The sequence below is a fragment of the Rhipicephalus microplus genome, unplaced genomic scaffold, assembly GCF_043290135.1.
Source record: "Rhipicephalus microplus isolate Deutch F79 unplaced genomic scaffold, USDA_Rmic scaffold_14, whole genome shotgun sequence".
Classification (NCBI taxonomy): domain Eukaryota; kingdom Metazoa; phylum Arthropoda; class Arachnida; order Ixodida; family Ixodidae; genus Rhipicephalus; species Rhipicephalus microplus.
In genome coordinates this window covers 35,339,542-35,355,420 of record NW_027464587.1, presented here as the reverse complement: position 1 = coordinate 35,355,420, position 15,879 = coordinate 35,339,542, and the positions used below count along the sequence as shown (strand labels likewise).

The 15,879-nt window shown below is 47.5% G+C and overlaps 1 protein-coding gene across 1 annotated transcript in view; it reads right to left on the bottom strand.

Annotated features, from left to right (window-relative positions):
* Window positions 1–15,879, bottom strand: part of LOC119181110 (uncharacterized) — a 165,457-nt gene that overhangs the window by 34,074 nt on the left and 115,504 nt on the right. Inside the window, exons 20-21 of the mRNA XM_037432291.2 lie at window positions 8,454–8,812; window positions 1,415–7,456 (exon numbers count right to left, since the gene is read on the bottom strand). Coding sequence (XP_037288188.2) covers window positions 1,415–7,456; window positions 8,454–8,812 — 6,401 coding nt within the window. The remainder of the gene's footprint in view (window positions 1–1,414; window positions 7,457–8,453; window positions 8,813–15,879) is intronic.

The following is a 15,879-nucleotide window of genomic DNA, read 5'->3' as shown; positions in this document are numbered from 1 at the left end:
CCTCAATGGATAACGAAAGTATAATACTAGTGCAAACATGATAATCCTGAAAAGCGTGTCATGTGAGAACATGGCAACATACTACGCTCACAGCGTGCTCGCTGTTGTTTCGCTAGCTTCACATATACTAAATTTCGTTTCACGTGACGTGAACAGATGATAAAGGTAAACGACACATCCAAACATGATAATCATGACACGGAAATCATGTACGGCATCATTTACCTCCACCTCGTAACGTTGTGTTGATTTTAAAGTGACGTATCAACCTTTTTCATTCGTGCTTCGCATATCATCCATTTCCACTTCACGTGGGATCTGTCAATTTTTTATCTGCTCAAGCGGCCACCTCCTCGCTTCCGAATGCCGAGGACTTGGAGGTTCAAAAATTATTAATAAACGCAAAGCATTTTTCAGCGAACTTCGGCAACATTGACCGTATCTGTCTGTCTGTCTGTCCAGCTGGCCGCCTACGACTTCAAGCTCTCCTGATTGTTTCCATGGTGGTATTTATAGCAACATTGGTAGGACATAGCATGACTGTATGACAAACATGACTGACTTGTCATAACGTGACAATCATGACATGGATGCCATGAATGTCATGATTTAAATGTCACGGTATTGCTGCTGTTGCGGTGATTTCGCTCACATGACGTATTTCAAAACTGGTATGGTAGGACCTGACTGCATAGTGAACATAAGTGACAGGCCCTAACGTGGAAATCATGACATGCATATCATGTAAGTCATGACCACATGCCAATATCATGGTGCGCTCGGGGTTGTTTCACTACCTTCTCATCTACCAAACTTGGTATTAAGTGATGTGTATGAATAACGAGCTGCAAACATGATAATCAGGACATGCCTGTCATGTGGGAACATGACTACATGCCACGCTCATGATGTGCTCGCAGCTGTGTCACTAGCTTCACATATACCAAACTAGGTATTACGTGACGCGAAAGAATGACGAGGGTAAATTAAGTGTCGAAGCATGATACTCACGACATGCGTGTCATGTAAGAACATGACAACAAACCACGCTCAATATGCGCTCGCGACCGTATCCCTAGCTTCGGATGTACCAAATTTATTGTTGTGTGACGTGTATAGACGGCGAACGCAAATGAAACGTCCAAACATGATAATCATGGCATACGAATTATGTAAAACGTGATTAGACACTACGCTCATTGCGCGCTGGTGGCGCCCTTCTTAGCCACACGTATACTGAATTCAGTATGTGACTAAAATCTTTCCTATCCGAAATATTCTAGCAATTCACTCTTTTTGTCTGATAATTCAGTGCGCTGTATTTTCAAATGCATTTAAAGTGGTCGCTAAAATGTCTAGGACCTTTTAAAATGGTAAATGCCCTACGTGGCCGGTCTACAAAGTAGAGTTTTACCTTGTTAAGCTTTGGGTGCTTGATAGAGGCCGACATCTTGTGTGCCCATGCAGACCTACTGCTGAGGTTTTGGTGCTCCATCGTCAAGGTCACATGTTTACTTTGGTCGCGGGCGGCGTCCCAGAATAGTTCGCAGGACAAATTGTTCAGATTCCTCCTCTGGCTCTGGCTGGCACGCACCTCAAAAGACCTTAGAGGGAAGTTCACTTTACAGGACACATCTGTGTTGATGAGGTCTCGTCGCGTACTGCGGGTACGTCTGACATCGTAGGAGAACTCTTCGCCGTGGTCTTGGCCCCATTTCAGTGACATCTGGTGGAGGAAACTGGAAGGATGGTTCTGCCAGAGCGTCTGCAGCTGAATGGTCCAACGAGCTGAGTTGAACTTAGCGCTAAGCTCTCGGCCGGAGTTGATCGGCTTGTAGCCTCCCTCCATGGCAAGTTGCAAAGCTGGCACATTAAGAGCAAGTTCGCACCTGTGGGCGCGAAGACTTTTCACATACTCGGCAGCACCAGCAACTTTGACAACCTGCTGATCATTGTAGTTAACAGTGCCATCCAGTTTGTACCGGCTAAGCTCGTACGTTGCCTGGAGAATGCGAAGCTGCGGTGCACTTGATGTTGCCATGATGCTGCCCTTCAGGTTTCTTTGGTCGTGGTCGACGTTCAAGGAGGCCTTGAAGGCTTCGAGGTTGCACTGGATGTCAGTCACCAGGCGAGAACGACTCCTTTGCTGCTGTACTTTCAAGTGTGCGGAACGGAGGCCATCGTGAGGAGTTGCAATGCTGTTTTCGACAAAGAAGTTGAGCGATCCGTGGTAGCTGTGGGCGTGTTGTAGTTCGTACAGCTCGTTTCTCGGTCCTTTGTATGTCGCCTTGAACGTTCTTTTTCCACCTTCCCTACCACACGCCATGCCTGCCGCAATGCTCTCCAGGTTCTGAAAAGGTGTGGACAGGGCGGCCTGAACATCGAAAGCTCCGTGTGATTTTTTTACACTGAGTGTAGTATGAATTTTTCGACGCTGTCCCCACTCATGGCTCGCACTCAAGTAGTAGTTGCCGGGGTAGAGCTGAATTTCAGCTTCGCTTGTGTACGTGATGCCAGGAAGAAGTATGCTTAGTCGAGGTGACATAGCTGTGAAGTCTTCGTTGTGTGTGCATACGAAAGTCGACTCGAAATTTGAAAGCGTTTTGGTCGGTAGGCGTCCTTGAACGGTGGCTTCTAGGGACCCTTCCTGTCTCCTCACTTTGCCTGATATATCGATGTCTCGTAAGATAGGTGCCGATGACTTGATGCCAACGGACCAGTGAACCGCGCTGTTTCGTACAAAGGTGTATCTGGCATTCACGTCAGCAAAGCGTAGCGCCTCAAAAGGAGTTTCAATTTTCACGTTGCCTTCCACTGCACTCAGATCCCTTGCCGAGATGGCCACGAAGGTATTGAAGCTTCGGCGCTGTGTTGAGAAGATGAGAGAGCTCTCGATACGGCCACTGCTGAAATCACTCCTGTAGTTGAAGTTTCCAGTCAATGTCTTCGCGCTGAGCAGTGGCGACTCGATCCGGAACTGCGCATCGGTGCTTTCGGGAGCCCGTTTCCAGCTTCCGGTCATTAAGTGGGTCTTCCGGCCACTCTCAAACGTGATAGAGAGGTCAGCTCCTTGCATGTTAGTTTTAATGACGCCTTCAGCTTTTAGAGTACGACCTGGCAGGTAGCTGGATTCAACGTCCATTTTACCCTTCGTTACGTGGTGGTCCCAGTTAAGTTCGGTGCTGATGGTGTTCATGTCCCTTTCGAATCCGAGGCTGAGCACACCCTTGACGCTGCCGCGGATTGGTGAAGAGAAGAGAAGGCGTGCAGCCACCGGTCCTTGCCGAACGCTAGGGCTATTCATCCTGAGTTGTGTTTCTATGCCGGAGGGCTTGTTCTCAAAGCTGCCCTCGATGACGTGTGTCTTGAGTGCATACTCGCCGGTTACCCTAAAATCTGCAAAGTAGCTAGTAGGAGAGTTTACTACATAAGTGAGGGATGCCTTGTTTCCGGGTAAGTTGGGGCACTTAATTTCAATAGAGCCTTCAAACGGGCCACGGTTTTTCATGCTCAATGCTAAGGTATGATCACGTCCATTGTGTGAAAACAGGAAGCTCCCGGTAAGAGCCTTGAAAGCCTCATTCTTTATGTTTATGTTCAGAATAGAGCTTGGCTTTTCAAAGCGAGAGTATTCAGTCTGAAGACTAGCTTCTGTTGTAGCTTTACCATTAAATGACCTTGTTGCCCTAATTTCATATTTGGAATCAGCAGCACTCGCAGACACTAACAATCTCTCCAATTCACCTAGATTTTGGTATTCAGCAAGCATCTGTATGTCTCCGAAAACACTTTTGGGGGACTGGAGCTTGAATGTTCCCTTCAGGTCCCTAATGCCATTCATCTTCAGGTCCCCGGATATTTTCAAAAATTGCAAGGGCTCGATAGGTGTTGCCAAATCAATGTTAATCTTATACTCTCGTTCAGTGCGGAGAATGGATCCTGTCAAAGATACTTTGTTGTTCTCTTTTTCCAGTACAATTTTCGCCCTCTTGTTGTTTTGTGTCACATCGAAGACAGTGTTTAAGCTTAAGCGACGGTATCCTTCAAAAGGAGTCGCCAGAACGACATTGCATGACAGTGGCGCCATCCATTCTGTTTGTAATGCAATGATGCTGTCCGGAGACCAGCGGAATGATATATTTCCATTGATCTTCTGGCTACCTTGCTGCAAGTTGCTTTTAAACTCAAGAAATTTCATGCTTTCTATGGGACTTCGGAACTCAAGTTTTATTGAAGGGCTTGATGCATCCAATAGGCCATTAAGTTCAAATGTCTTCTTGTCTATTTGAACTGTACCCGAAAGAGTCCTTAGGTTGGGCACAGAGCTTTCGCTTAGACTCACACGAATGTTCCTCATGGAATGAAATGGAGTGTTGATAACTAGATTTGCCTTTGTTTCACGTTCTGTTTGTGACAGTTCCGACTCGGAATTAATCGACTTTCCTTGCCATTCTGCATTGAACTTGGAGGTGATTTTGTTGGAGTGAAGGTTGTATTCGCCATAAAGTTTTTGCCTCTCGAGACCACGGATAGGTGCGATGAGTGTTAATTCAATGGCAGAGCCGAAAGGCGTGTTCTTGAGTTCAGCGGTTAGTTCGTACTTTTTAGTTTGTTGTGATGAGAATGACAACATACTGTTTATTCCTCGCCCGTTTGTGGCCATGTTTCCTGTAAACTGAATTCGCTCATAACCGCGAATGGGACTGGTAAGGGCAATGTCTATGTCTGCACTGCGTGGTCTGTGTGAACCCGTGACTGTGAGAGAGACGATGTCTTTGGGACGTGGACCCCATTGTACGGACAGCTCACCGGACTTCTGCTCGTTGGCGATGTCATACTTTGTGCTGAGTGTTACAGCTTGGACCGGCCTGATAGTACTCGTGACTGCGAGCTTTCCTTCTGCAGTAAGGTAGCTCCGTGTTCTGAGCGTACCCTCAACGGAAATGTAGTTGCTTCGGTTCCATTCCACGTTTAGTCGAGGCGCGATTTCTTGGCTGTTAGAACTGTACTTAGCATTGACATTAGCACTACCAAGGATACGCCATGGCGAATAGAGCTCAATTTTTACCTCTGCTTCATTGGCGTAGTTAGATGGTGAGGCAGACGCATCGATAATTACTGACAACCTCTTGTGGTTTTGCCATTCCATTTCGCTGCTGTGGTAAGCTGTACTCCTTTGGACACGATGCTTGTTTTTGATGTTCAGAATTGGCAGGACACTGAATGGCGTTGACACCTCAAGGCTCTGCTCAAAGTTATTGATGTCCCGAATCATCAAGTGGTGACTCATGGTAAGGGATGAGCTGCTCGATGTACATTGGAAGCTTGTGTCATAGTTGAGACCTGATCTTGCCTGCTTCAAGTCAATCGTTATCTGCTGATACTCTGCAATTGGTGTTGTAATCAGTATTTGACCCGTAATCTCGTGGCTTCCTAGACCGAATGCATAATCACCATTTGCTTCCAAAGTGAACTTCTTAGGTCCGATGGTCATGTGACCAGTTGACTTGGCATTGCGATTCGTGGCAGCGTGAGAAACCTCAATGTTAATTCGTTCGTAGTTTTGCACTGGAAGCTGCATGTGGAGAAGTAATGCAAAGTCGTGGGCGGATGTGATTTTTCCTTGGCTTCGCATGGACACTTTCTTGCTGTACGGGAGTCGCGCTGTGAAGACTGCGTTAGACGTTTCTTGGCCAGCTGAGTACGACGCGCTCGCTTCAAGGTTTTCATATCCATACAATGGACTTGTAAAGTGTATTTTGATTTCACGGGCTCTGTCGTAGCGTGACTGTATCACAGACATCATGAATCCGCCGGCAATCTTGTCTCTGTTGCGGGCAGCTTCAAAGTTGGCAATCGTCTTGCGTGCATCATTGCTGAAGCTGAGCTGCGACGTCAATTGCTCCGCGCCCTTAAACGGTGTAGCTATGTGCAGCTTGCCATCAAAGCTACCCTTCTCGCCATTCCTGTTCACCTGCCCGTCGATGTTAAGCGTAATTCTTTTGTAGCTGCTCCACTGTGCAACAGCCTGGCACTTGATGCTTTCCAGCGTGTGCACATGCTCGAGCGAAGCGGTCAGCCTTTCATACCCAGGTATGGGAGTTATGGCCTCAGCCTTCGCCTTCAGCAATCCCCGTCCGTAGGCGCCACTGGCTTCAGCGGAAAGAACCTTGTCGTCAGCCCATTGAAGTGACACCTTGTTGTTTGTGTCATAGTGGGACGCTCCATGCGCGGCTTCCAAGCTGTACTTGCTATTCGAAGGCGTCTGAAGTTTCACTGTCATTTGCGCGTTTCTGCGGACGCGATCCGACTGGTAAAGACCGTCTGTGGAAAGAGCGATAATGCGGTTTTTTGGCAACGTCATTTTAATTTCCGAGTTCCACTCTCGGCCGTTAACATTGTGCGTAATGAGGAGACCAATTTTATCAATGGAATGAAATGGTGTAGTAATCTGAGCATCAGCTTTAAGAGTGCGTCCCCTGTAGTCTGGGTTCCAGTCCAAGCTTGTAACATAAGTGATCTTCCTTCGGGGCATCCATTCGAGTTCTCCGCGACTGGTGACACGAAGCGGCACACCAAAGTCAGCTGTTCCTTCAATAGTTGTGGCGACACTTCCTCGAATGTCTTGCTTTGGGCACTTGACAGCAAAGTTAGCGTTGTAACCACCCGGAACTCGGATTACCTCAGCTTTGACGCTGGCACGCCTTGACGCGTCACGGGTGGCGTCCCATTGGCAGTCGACGTTGAATGACTTGCTCTCTCTTGTTGCAGCTAGTTCAGCATTGGCCAGTATCTCGCGATAACGACCGAGCTTCACATTGACATTGGCGGTAGTTTTTTCTGAGGCGGCATTCATGCTACCCGTCGCCGAGTAACTCTCCTGAGGCGTTCTCACACTAAGCTGAACGGTGTGACTGTATGCATTCGGAAAACGATAGTTGCCGCCCAATTCATACTTCCCGTGACTGCACTGTGATGCAGCTTTGACGCTGTAGTGTCCCCGGGACACCATCAGTGATCCGCTGGCGGTGACCGGACGCTGGTTGGGAATTCGTATTTCGGCCTCAAAGCTGGGGTTGTACTGGCGTCTCTCATTACCAGGCTTGAAGGTTCCCGAAGCCTCAATCTTCTTGTCTCTGTTCCATTGCACAAAGGCCTCACCGTGGTGCTCATCGGTAATAGTACGGCGATAGTTTGCACCTATCTTCATTTCACGACCAGGGTAGATCAGCTGGAGGTCGGCCTTGGTAGCAGGGGAAATCGATAGGTCAATGACGGTGCTGATTTGCCTCGAGGGAGCGTAAGTTATTTGCATGCGATTAAGGAGGCTGTTTGGCGTGTTCTCGTGCTTCATCTCCAGCTGCCAATCAATGCGCTTCTTCGGGTACGCGAGTTTGAGCGAAAGACCAGCATTGTTGTTTGCCAGGGTACCGGTGTAGCGTGCAATCTGCTGGAGCTGAAACGACATAAACAGAAAAGCATGCTGAATTCATTTCTGTTCTTGGTGTGTGGAATACTTAGTGACTGTTCAGATTTTATGTGCCAAAACGTGCTATCATTACGAGGGACGCCGTATTGGAAGAATCTGGAAAGCTTGTCCATTTGGTGTTCTTTAACGTGCACCAAAGTTCAAGTACACTAGTTGATAACTAGATTTGCCTTTGTTTCACGTTCTGTTTGTGACAGTTCCGACTCGGAATAAATACTCGGCTGCTGCATTTCCGATGATTGAAAAAATGCCCATTCCCACTGGGATTCAATACCACCACCTTCGGGTCATTATTTAAGACTATGCGCCGTGGTGAATAGGTGGCTCTAAAAGGCACTGAATTGTTCTCAATCTGGTTCGGTTTTCTTATGATATGAGCTAACTTTTGCTCTACATGCATTAGAAGGACATGCTTTGTAGTTTCGTGGCAATGAAATTCACGTATCTTCTCTGACGTTAGTGCTCGTACCATTAGCAACCTTTTGCACGAAAGTGTACTGGGCGTGCCTGGCGAGCGCACGATGTACGCACAAATATTCAGTTAACACTTCATGCCACGTCTCAATACGCTTTCTTCAAAGCGACACAGGCCTTAGGCTTTGCGTGAAATTGATTGCCACAATGCGTGGGGTCTCGTAGATTTTTATCCGCACTTTATTTCATAAGTGTTCAGTTAACAATAAAGTAGTGATACTTTTTGTGCCAAGGGCTAGGTCGTGGATCTGGTTTTGGTCCTATATATTTGGTATACATTCATCTGGTTTTTACCATATGTCATAGGAGTAATATGCAAGGACACTGGTGTAGACGAACGTGTGTGTCAGTGAAACCCAGGGTGTAAGAATAATTGCAAAGTCTGCTTTTGGGAAGCAGGCTTTAGATCAACCCTAAATGCGTCTTTGTTTAGTCTATAGTGTCAGTGCTTAGTGTCTTTGCAAGTTTAATGCTTAGCCTGCAGACCCACCTTGATGGTGTTGCCACTTTTCTTTCCGCCCTCCCCGCGCAAGATCTGGAGCGTGTTCTCAAGCTGCCCATCTGTTTTCTGGCAGTCCCACAGGAGCTCCGTGTTGAGCGCTGGGTGGAAGGTGTTCTGGAAGGAGGCCGCGCCGCTGTACTTCGCCAGCGAGCCCGACGACAGGTCGCGGAACTTGGCCGTCAGGCCGACCTTCTCGGGTCGACCACCCATCATGCTGAACTCGCCGTCCGCCTTGGTCGACCAGTTGTCGCCCGTCTGAGTGTAGCCGCTCACGGCTCCGTTGACGAAGAACGAGCGGACAGAGCCCTCGTAGCGCACACGACGCTTGTCCGTCATGTCCACGTCCACTGCGACACGATGTCGGACACTGTGAGGTTCTCTTTCTACAGATATATAATTGCCACGCATTTTGACGAAGTGAGCGTGGTCAACGAGCGTTAAAAAATGTGTGGTGCCAGGGGAAGTGTTGGAACAGCCCCGTTGTGGCTCACAGGGCTGTCGTGCTCGAAGCCGCGAGCTCGATTCCCGGCTATGACGGCTTCTTTGCCTTTGTTATGAAATGGGGCCTCATTTAACACCACAGAATGACTGCTACATATTAGCGAACATTAATTTTCATCACCTTTGGATGCACGTCTGATTCGCAGTACATTGCAATTTTTTAATTCCGGCCCCATCGAAACGCGGTCGCCCTGGCTGGGTATTGAAGATTCGCCTTCCACCGGACAACCCACCAGATACGGGACATCATAGCCCCCGAGATCGCGCGCTGGCGGGCTTCTCTCCGGCCGACCCATTTGTACGGAAAGAGCTTATTTGATTACGGAGGTGGTCGTGGCCCACATCCGTAATAGACTGCCGCACTGTTGTCGCGACGTGTATGAGGTGAGGAAAAAAATGTATGTGCAGTTTCATAAAACCTCTTACTGATTTTGAAATGTGAGGTTCAGGTACTAAAAGGCAAAGAGCATGCTGCGGTCTATTAATACTCAAATGCGCTTTTTTGCTGTAGATAACCGTGTCCTACATTAGAGCACCTAGAAGTGCGATGTCTCTGCATGAGATACGCATGTGCTGGAAACTCACTGTTCTTCAAAATTTGTGGTCTGTGTACCATTGGATCGTTGGCGAAGAAGAACAAAAAAGCGAACGATCATTGGGCTGGCTACGGCGACGCTCAGGGCTCGAGCTCACCTCACCCTGCCACTGAAGATGCCTTAGTCGGAGCCGGGGTGAAATAAAGTGAAGGTAGTTTTTTTTTCTCATAGTCCTCGTGTTTTTTGAGTGGAAATTTCACATGAAAAGTCATATCAATAAAACAACAGATCGCGCAGTCCAAAACGACATATTACCGACGATCTCACGACCGAAAGAGTCAGTTACTGGAACATGGTGCAAGCAAGCACGCAGGGGACCGGAGAACCTACAAAGGCCACACTTCTGTGCGCTACGCATTGCCGGGTTTATCATACCGGCATGCCGAGTAAGCATAATGTTTCGCCCATTTAGAGCGCAAGAACGTGGAAGAACTGAATGTTGTGAGACTAGATTGTTAGGAATACATAGCCCGCACCATAAATACATGCTATTTATTATACTCTTCATTCGATCGGGGTCATACAGTTTGAATAAAAAAATCTACGCAACACCACAAAGAGAAAGACGACGAGTGGGACAAGCTAAGTCATAAGGTCTGTTGTAGCTGCGTTGAAGTCGGCGACATATTCAAAGGAAGTACGCACAGACGGACAAATGAACAGAAGCACAGACGAATGCACGGACGGAATAACGAATAAACAGATGGGAGGACAATAGGACCACGCAGGGGATTTTTTTACAGCTGTGTAGAAGGTGTTGTGATACGAGTGTGGACGCCAGTACGTTGCCTAACAAGGCTGGTTCCTAAAGAGCTTTATTTTGACAGCATGAACTCAGTTCAACCAAACTTGACTGAATTTCAGAAGAACTTCTGGCAGAGTGCTTAGGAAAGACCATCGATACAGAAACTGAACTTTCGGAAGCTTCACGGCGTATTCACAGATGCCACGCCAGTTATAATAGTGATAGAAACAGCCCAAATAATTGGTGGCGTATCTGTGTGCTTCTCTGGCAAAGGTCATCAAAAGATCTTTTGTCAGGAGAGAAATAGATTGAAATGTTTATTTGACTTTCTGCTTGAGAAGATCATTGAGCAGGGGCTGTGTGAGATATGAACGCCAGCTAGCAGGAGCTTGAAGAAATTTCTAAATGCAGAGGCACTGGTAGATGGCAGCATCGTGTAGTTTTATTGAAGTGTAGAAAACATCCGTTCTTTTCGGTCATAACTTCGCGCTGTCAGCGCTGCGTAATAAGCACTATTAGCAATAATAAATGTCTATACATTTTAAGAATAAGTTGACGCACTACATAGTACTCACGTGTTGATGCGCCCAAATATGCGTAATGTTTGCTTTTTGATTGAATAGGTTCACTAGTATGAAGGCCACGAGGAGATCAAAATGGGTGGTCGCTTCGCAAGGGATTAAACTTTCACTGTGGTGGCTGAAATGAGTGACAGACAGACAGACAGACAGACAGACAGACAGACAGACAGACAGACAGACAGACAGACAGACAGACAGACAGACAGACAGACAGACAGACAGACAGACAGACAGACAGACAGACAGACAGACAGACAGACAGACAGACAGACAGAGACAGATCAGAATTTTCACCTCCGAGTATTCCCCCAAAAAACTATTGTCTTTAAAATAGTTAACAGCTGGCACATTTAGTGCATATTGGCGACACCTAAGTTTCCTCACTGGTTCCCAAAATGCCAGTGATGCATGCTGACAAGGTAACGATGCCAACGCCACAGCATGAGGCCGTTACATGAAAATAAATGGTCGAGCGCACGCTGAAGGGAAAGCTGAGCCAAAACAACTCGGCCCTCGTGATCACCACTCGGCATGCACTCTTTTCTTAAATTTGCCAACGGGTCTGGCGTGACAGCTGCGCTCGACGCGCACACTGCTTCGCAATCGGCCGCGAGGTTTTCTAGTTTTCCTCTGCAAGTTCCTGTTTTCGCACCACACAAGCAAGAGACAGGAAAGAGGGTTGAGGCAGTCGCCATAAATTGACAACCGTAGTCTAGACTGAACACATCAGTGGTGGTGCGACGGCTGCGCACAGACTGCAATGGCGTTTCATTTCTTTATGGTTGATGGATCGATATGTGGGGTTTAACGTCCCAAAACAGTCATATGATTGTGAGCGACGCCGTAGTGAAGGGCTCCGGAAATTTCAACAACGTGGGCTTCTTTAACGTGCGCCCAAATCTGAGCACATGGGCTTACAGCATTTTCGCCTCTATCGAAAATGCAGCCGCCGCAGCCGGGATTCGGTGCCGCGACTTGCGGGTCAGGAGCCGAGTATGTTAGTCACTTCACTCTAAGGCAACATTACACCAAAAAGGAGTAACGGAGCCCAATAGGCGCGCTATGAACGGATAGATCGTTGAAGAGCAACTACAGAGGGAAGCGTGCCGCGTGCAAACCACTTAGTCTCCAAACACGCTTCAAAGGGATGAACAACCCGGGCATTACAGGCAGTGCGACGAGCGTTGCCAAGGTCACTATCCGTCCTCCTCATCTCCTGCCTCAGTCTTTCCCTGTATTTTACTGGCGACGGCTCGCGTTGCGTCGCGCTCGGAGTGCTGGACCATGGCTGCCTGGATTGGCCGATCTAGAAATTACGACGTGGTGCTCGTGTGTCCGCTTGGATGAGCAGCGCTGCTGCTTTTACGCTTCGCCGCACCCATGAAGTCTGGAACAGGTCTCAACACGTCACCGCGCCGCGCTGTATATATCTGGCTTCCAGATAGACACGACCAACGCACGACAGCAGCAGTTGGGAAAGCCAACTTGGTGGCCGAGAAGACACCAGACCTATCGGATATAACTCAGGGCAGAAATCAGCGCTGGATTCTTTCACAAGTTGGTGATCATTCTTTATTCTTCTCTGCTTGTCGTGTGTGCGATACGAATCGCGCTTGCCGGCAACGGGCTCGGTCATGTTGTATATCGCATGCACGAAATGAACCGCGAAGGTCAGCTTGGGCGTCTGCAGTTCGCCTGTGTTTTGCGACCACCTGGAAATTGGCAGCCATTGCCGTCAGCCTCCCGTACGCTCACTCAACGAGGGCTCACCCGTCTTCGCCGCCGCGTATCGGGCTGAAACCTCGTCGCTGTGTTGGGAGCCGTCGAAAACACGTTGCGGGTTCTCGTAAAGAGCTTGGTTGTAGTATGTCGCGTGCTGTAAGTGCAGCAGCACAGGCTGGCGGGGCTTTCCCTAGCGTCGGAAATCAGTGAAAATTGGTCGCCAATACAGTTGGCTTCCCCGTCAGTCGGTCGCAAGCAACTCGGCGCCGTTCATTGGCCGTGGCGGCAGACTCGCGTTTGCGCGATGCACTCGCTCGAGTTTGTGGAAAAGGGCCGAATTACCGTCGATTTTTTCGGCGCTAGCTCCAAACCAGCTCGGCGCTGTTTATGGCGGCGGCCAAGCGTACGCTCGCTCTTCTGTTCGAAGTTCGCTGGCGGCAGACACTCCGCGTGCAGTGCCATGCTTGGTCTGTTCGCTTGCTCGTGCTGAAAGACGTCGCTCGCTTAGAAGGCGCCGACTTGTTGGCGGCACGGTGGTTCGTGGAGTTGTGCCTGTGGCCGCCGCTCCTAAGCTGTTGCGTTACGGGTATCGAAATGAGTCTTTGACGATGTGTGACATCATGGTGAAACTATTAGCATGTCACATCTCACGTATGTTTTATTTCACCTTGCACGTATTTCTCATATGCATTCGCATTCATCCTCTGTTACACGCGACTCACTATTTTACGTACTTATTGAGCAGCCGTGGGCACACACCGTGCTGAAGGCTGTGTGCGCTGGCGTCTGCGATGCCTGTCATCCATCTCTTTCGTCAGAGCAGCATTAGAAGGAATGTGCGAGATGTGAACGTAAAGTTATTTGTGTGTCATATTTTACCGCTTGTTTTTTATAACGTGCACGTAATTGTCATATGCGTGCATCTTCATCTTCTGTCACGTGTGTGTAACTATTTTTACTATATTATTGTACGTGCAGCCATGGGAACACAACAGGCAGAAGGCTGCGTGCGCTGGCGTCTGCAATGCCTGTCACCTATCGCTTCCGTCGGAGGAGCTCCACAAAAAGTGAACAAAATGTAACAATGAGACTGGACTTGTACGATTCATCATGAATTCACTCAGAATGGAGAAACTTCATGTGTACGTAGGAAAGTAAAAGATTTCGATGTCTCACTTTTGTCTTTCGTTGTTGCCGTGACTGCGAAAACAGTTACACATAAGTGGCCAACTACTCCTTCGCGTGTTATTTTCTGTGCTATATGTTGCTCACTGCGCAGAAAAACAGGCGAAAAAAGTATTAGGCCTGGTGGAAAGTAAATGAAAAAAAAGTTTGAACTGGGCATAAAAAGTTCATCCGATTGGAGTATTTGAGTGGATCAACGGTTCGACCGGCGAGGTGCAACTGTAAGGACTAACGGTTGCCCGGTAAGGTGTAGATGGGGAAATTAATGGTTGCCCTGTAAGATCCAAATATGAGGACTAAATGTTAGTACATTCGGGTAAATAGTGGGACTAACGGTTGCTCACTAAGGTGTATTTTCGAGGACTGAATGTTGGTTTTTTGAGGTGAATTGTGGGATTAACGGTTACTCACTAAGGTGTAAATATAAGGACTAAGTGTTAGTCCCTTGAGCTCCTCTATGGGGAATAACTGTTAGACCCGGTGCCGTTAGTCCTTAAAGAAATTAATGGATAGTCCCCGAAAAGACGAACCACACACCCTTTTAACACCCTTTTGTCTTAGAGAACCGCGGCGGGGCGATGGTTGCTCATTTGTATTGTCAGTTTCACTATGTTTGGTAGATACGTTGGGCGTTGTAAAATGAAACACCGAATTAACGAACATCAAGAAAAGAAAGAAAAAAATGGCCGCGTAAAGGCCTGTTTTACTGGAAATGCCGTCGAAAGACAATAGTCTTCTGCAAACCAACAACAACACTAGAGTGCTGATTTGATCCACGCGAGATATGGCACTGCGCCTGGTATGAATAGGGACGCAATCTGGCAGTGGCGTCGGGAAACATGAATTTGGCAGAACCCAGAATTACTGCCAGCTGGCAGCACCGTATCATTGGCATAGGGCATTTTCGTGCATAGCGTGCCATTTTTACAGCAGCCAATCAAACGCAAAGGTTGTTTAGAGTTACGCATCTACGTATTTTCTAGTAAAAACACACCAAGTAATACTGACGTATTGATGTTGCACTTCAGATATGCGTAACATTTGCTTATTGATCGACAAGGTTCACTAGTATGAACGCAGTCACCAGTTCAAGACGTTTGGGCGTTCAGCGAGTGCACAAACGTTGGCCCAGTGGTTGAGTCATGTTACAGACAGATAGAAACACAGACCGAAATTCTCGCGTTCGAGTGTCCCGAGAAAGAATGTCGTCTTTAAAAAAAGATCATTGATCAAACCACCGTGCCGCGCGCTCTGGTTGCTGGCGCGGCACGTTAACACTAACACACACACACACATTATATATATATATATATATATATATATATATATATATATATATATATATATATATATATATATATATATATATATATATATACTGATAAAGGCTGGGCCACCAGCCGAAACGTATGTGATTAATAAAAGTGTTTCCTCGTTAGTCGTGCTTTTTCGCTTCCGTTTATACTACGGAGCCAGTGCGCTTCCTTCCTCGCAACGTCTATATATATATATATATATATATATATATATATATATATATATAAGGCTTATATGCAGAAGAATAACTTCGGTTGCGGCAAGGTTATAAATATGAAAGTAGATGCGCTTTCAGAAAACAACTGTTTATTGTGCCGACGTTTCGACGGGAACCCCGTCTTTTTCAAGGCATAATACTATTTGCCTATTTCAGGCCAAATTGTATTATGCCTAGAAAAAGACGGGGTTCCCGTCGAAACGTCGGCACAATAAACAGTTGTTATGTGAAAGCGCATCTACTTTCATATATATATATATATATATATATATATATATATATTGTTGCGTACATGCTCACGACATAATAAACGGCCCCTTTCAACGTCTACCAGTCTCTTTCAAACGTAACAGAGTGGTGGAGGAGCTGTGGGTAAGCGCTTCAACTACAGAACGATCACTGCCACAGCTTCGACGATGCCGTCGACTTGCTGGTCTCCTACCATCTGCCGTGAGTGACTTCGACATGCCAGAAGAAGCAGGCGTTTCCAGGACGGCACCATCTGGCCCGCTTCCGTACTACCGAGTTCCACCGCCCTTCGGAGGAAAAG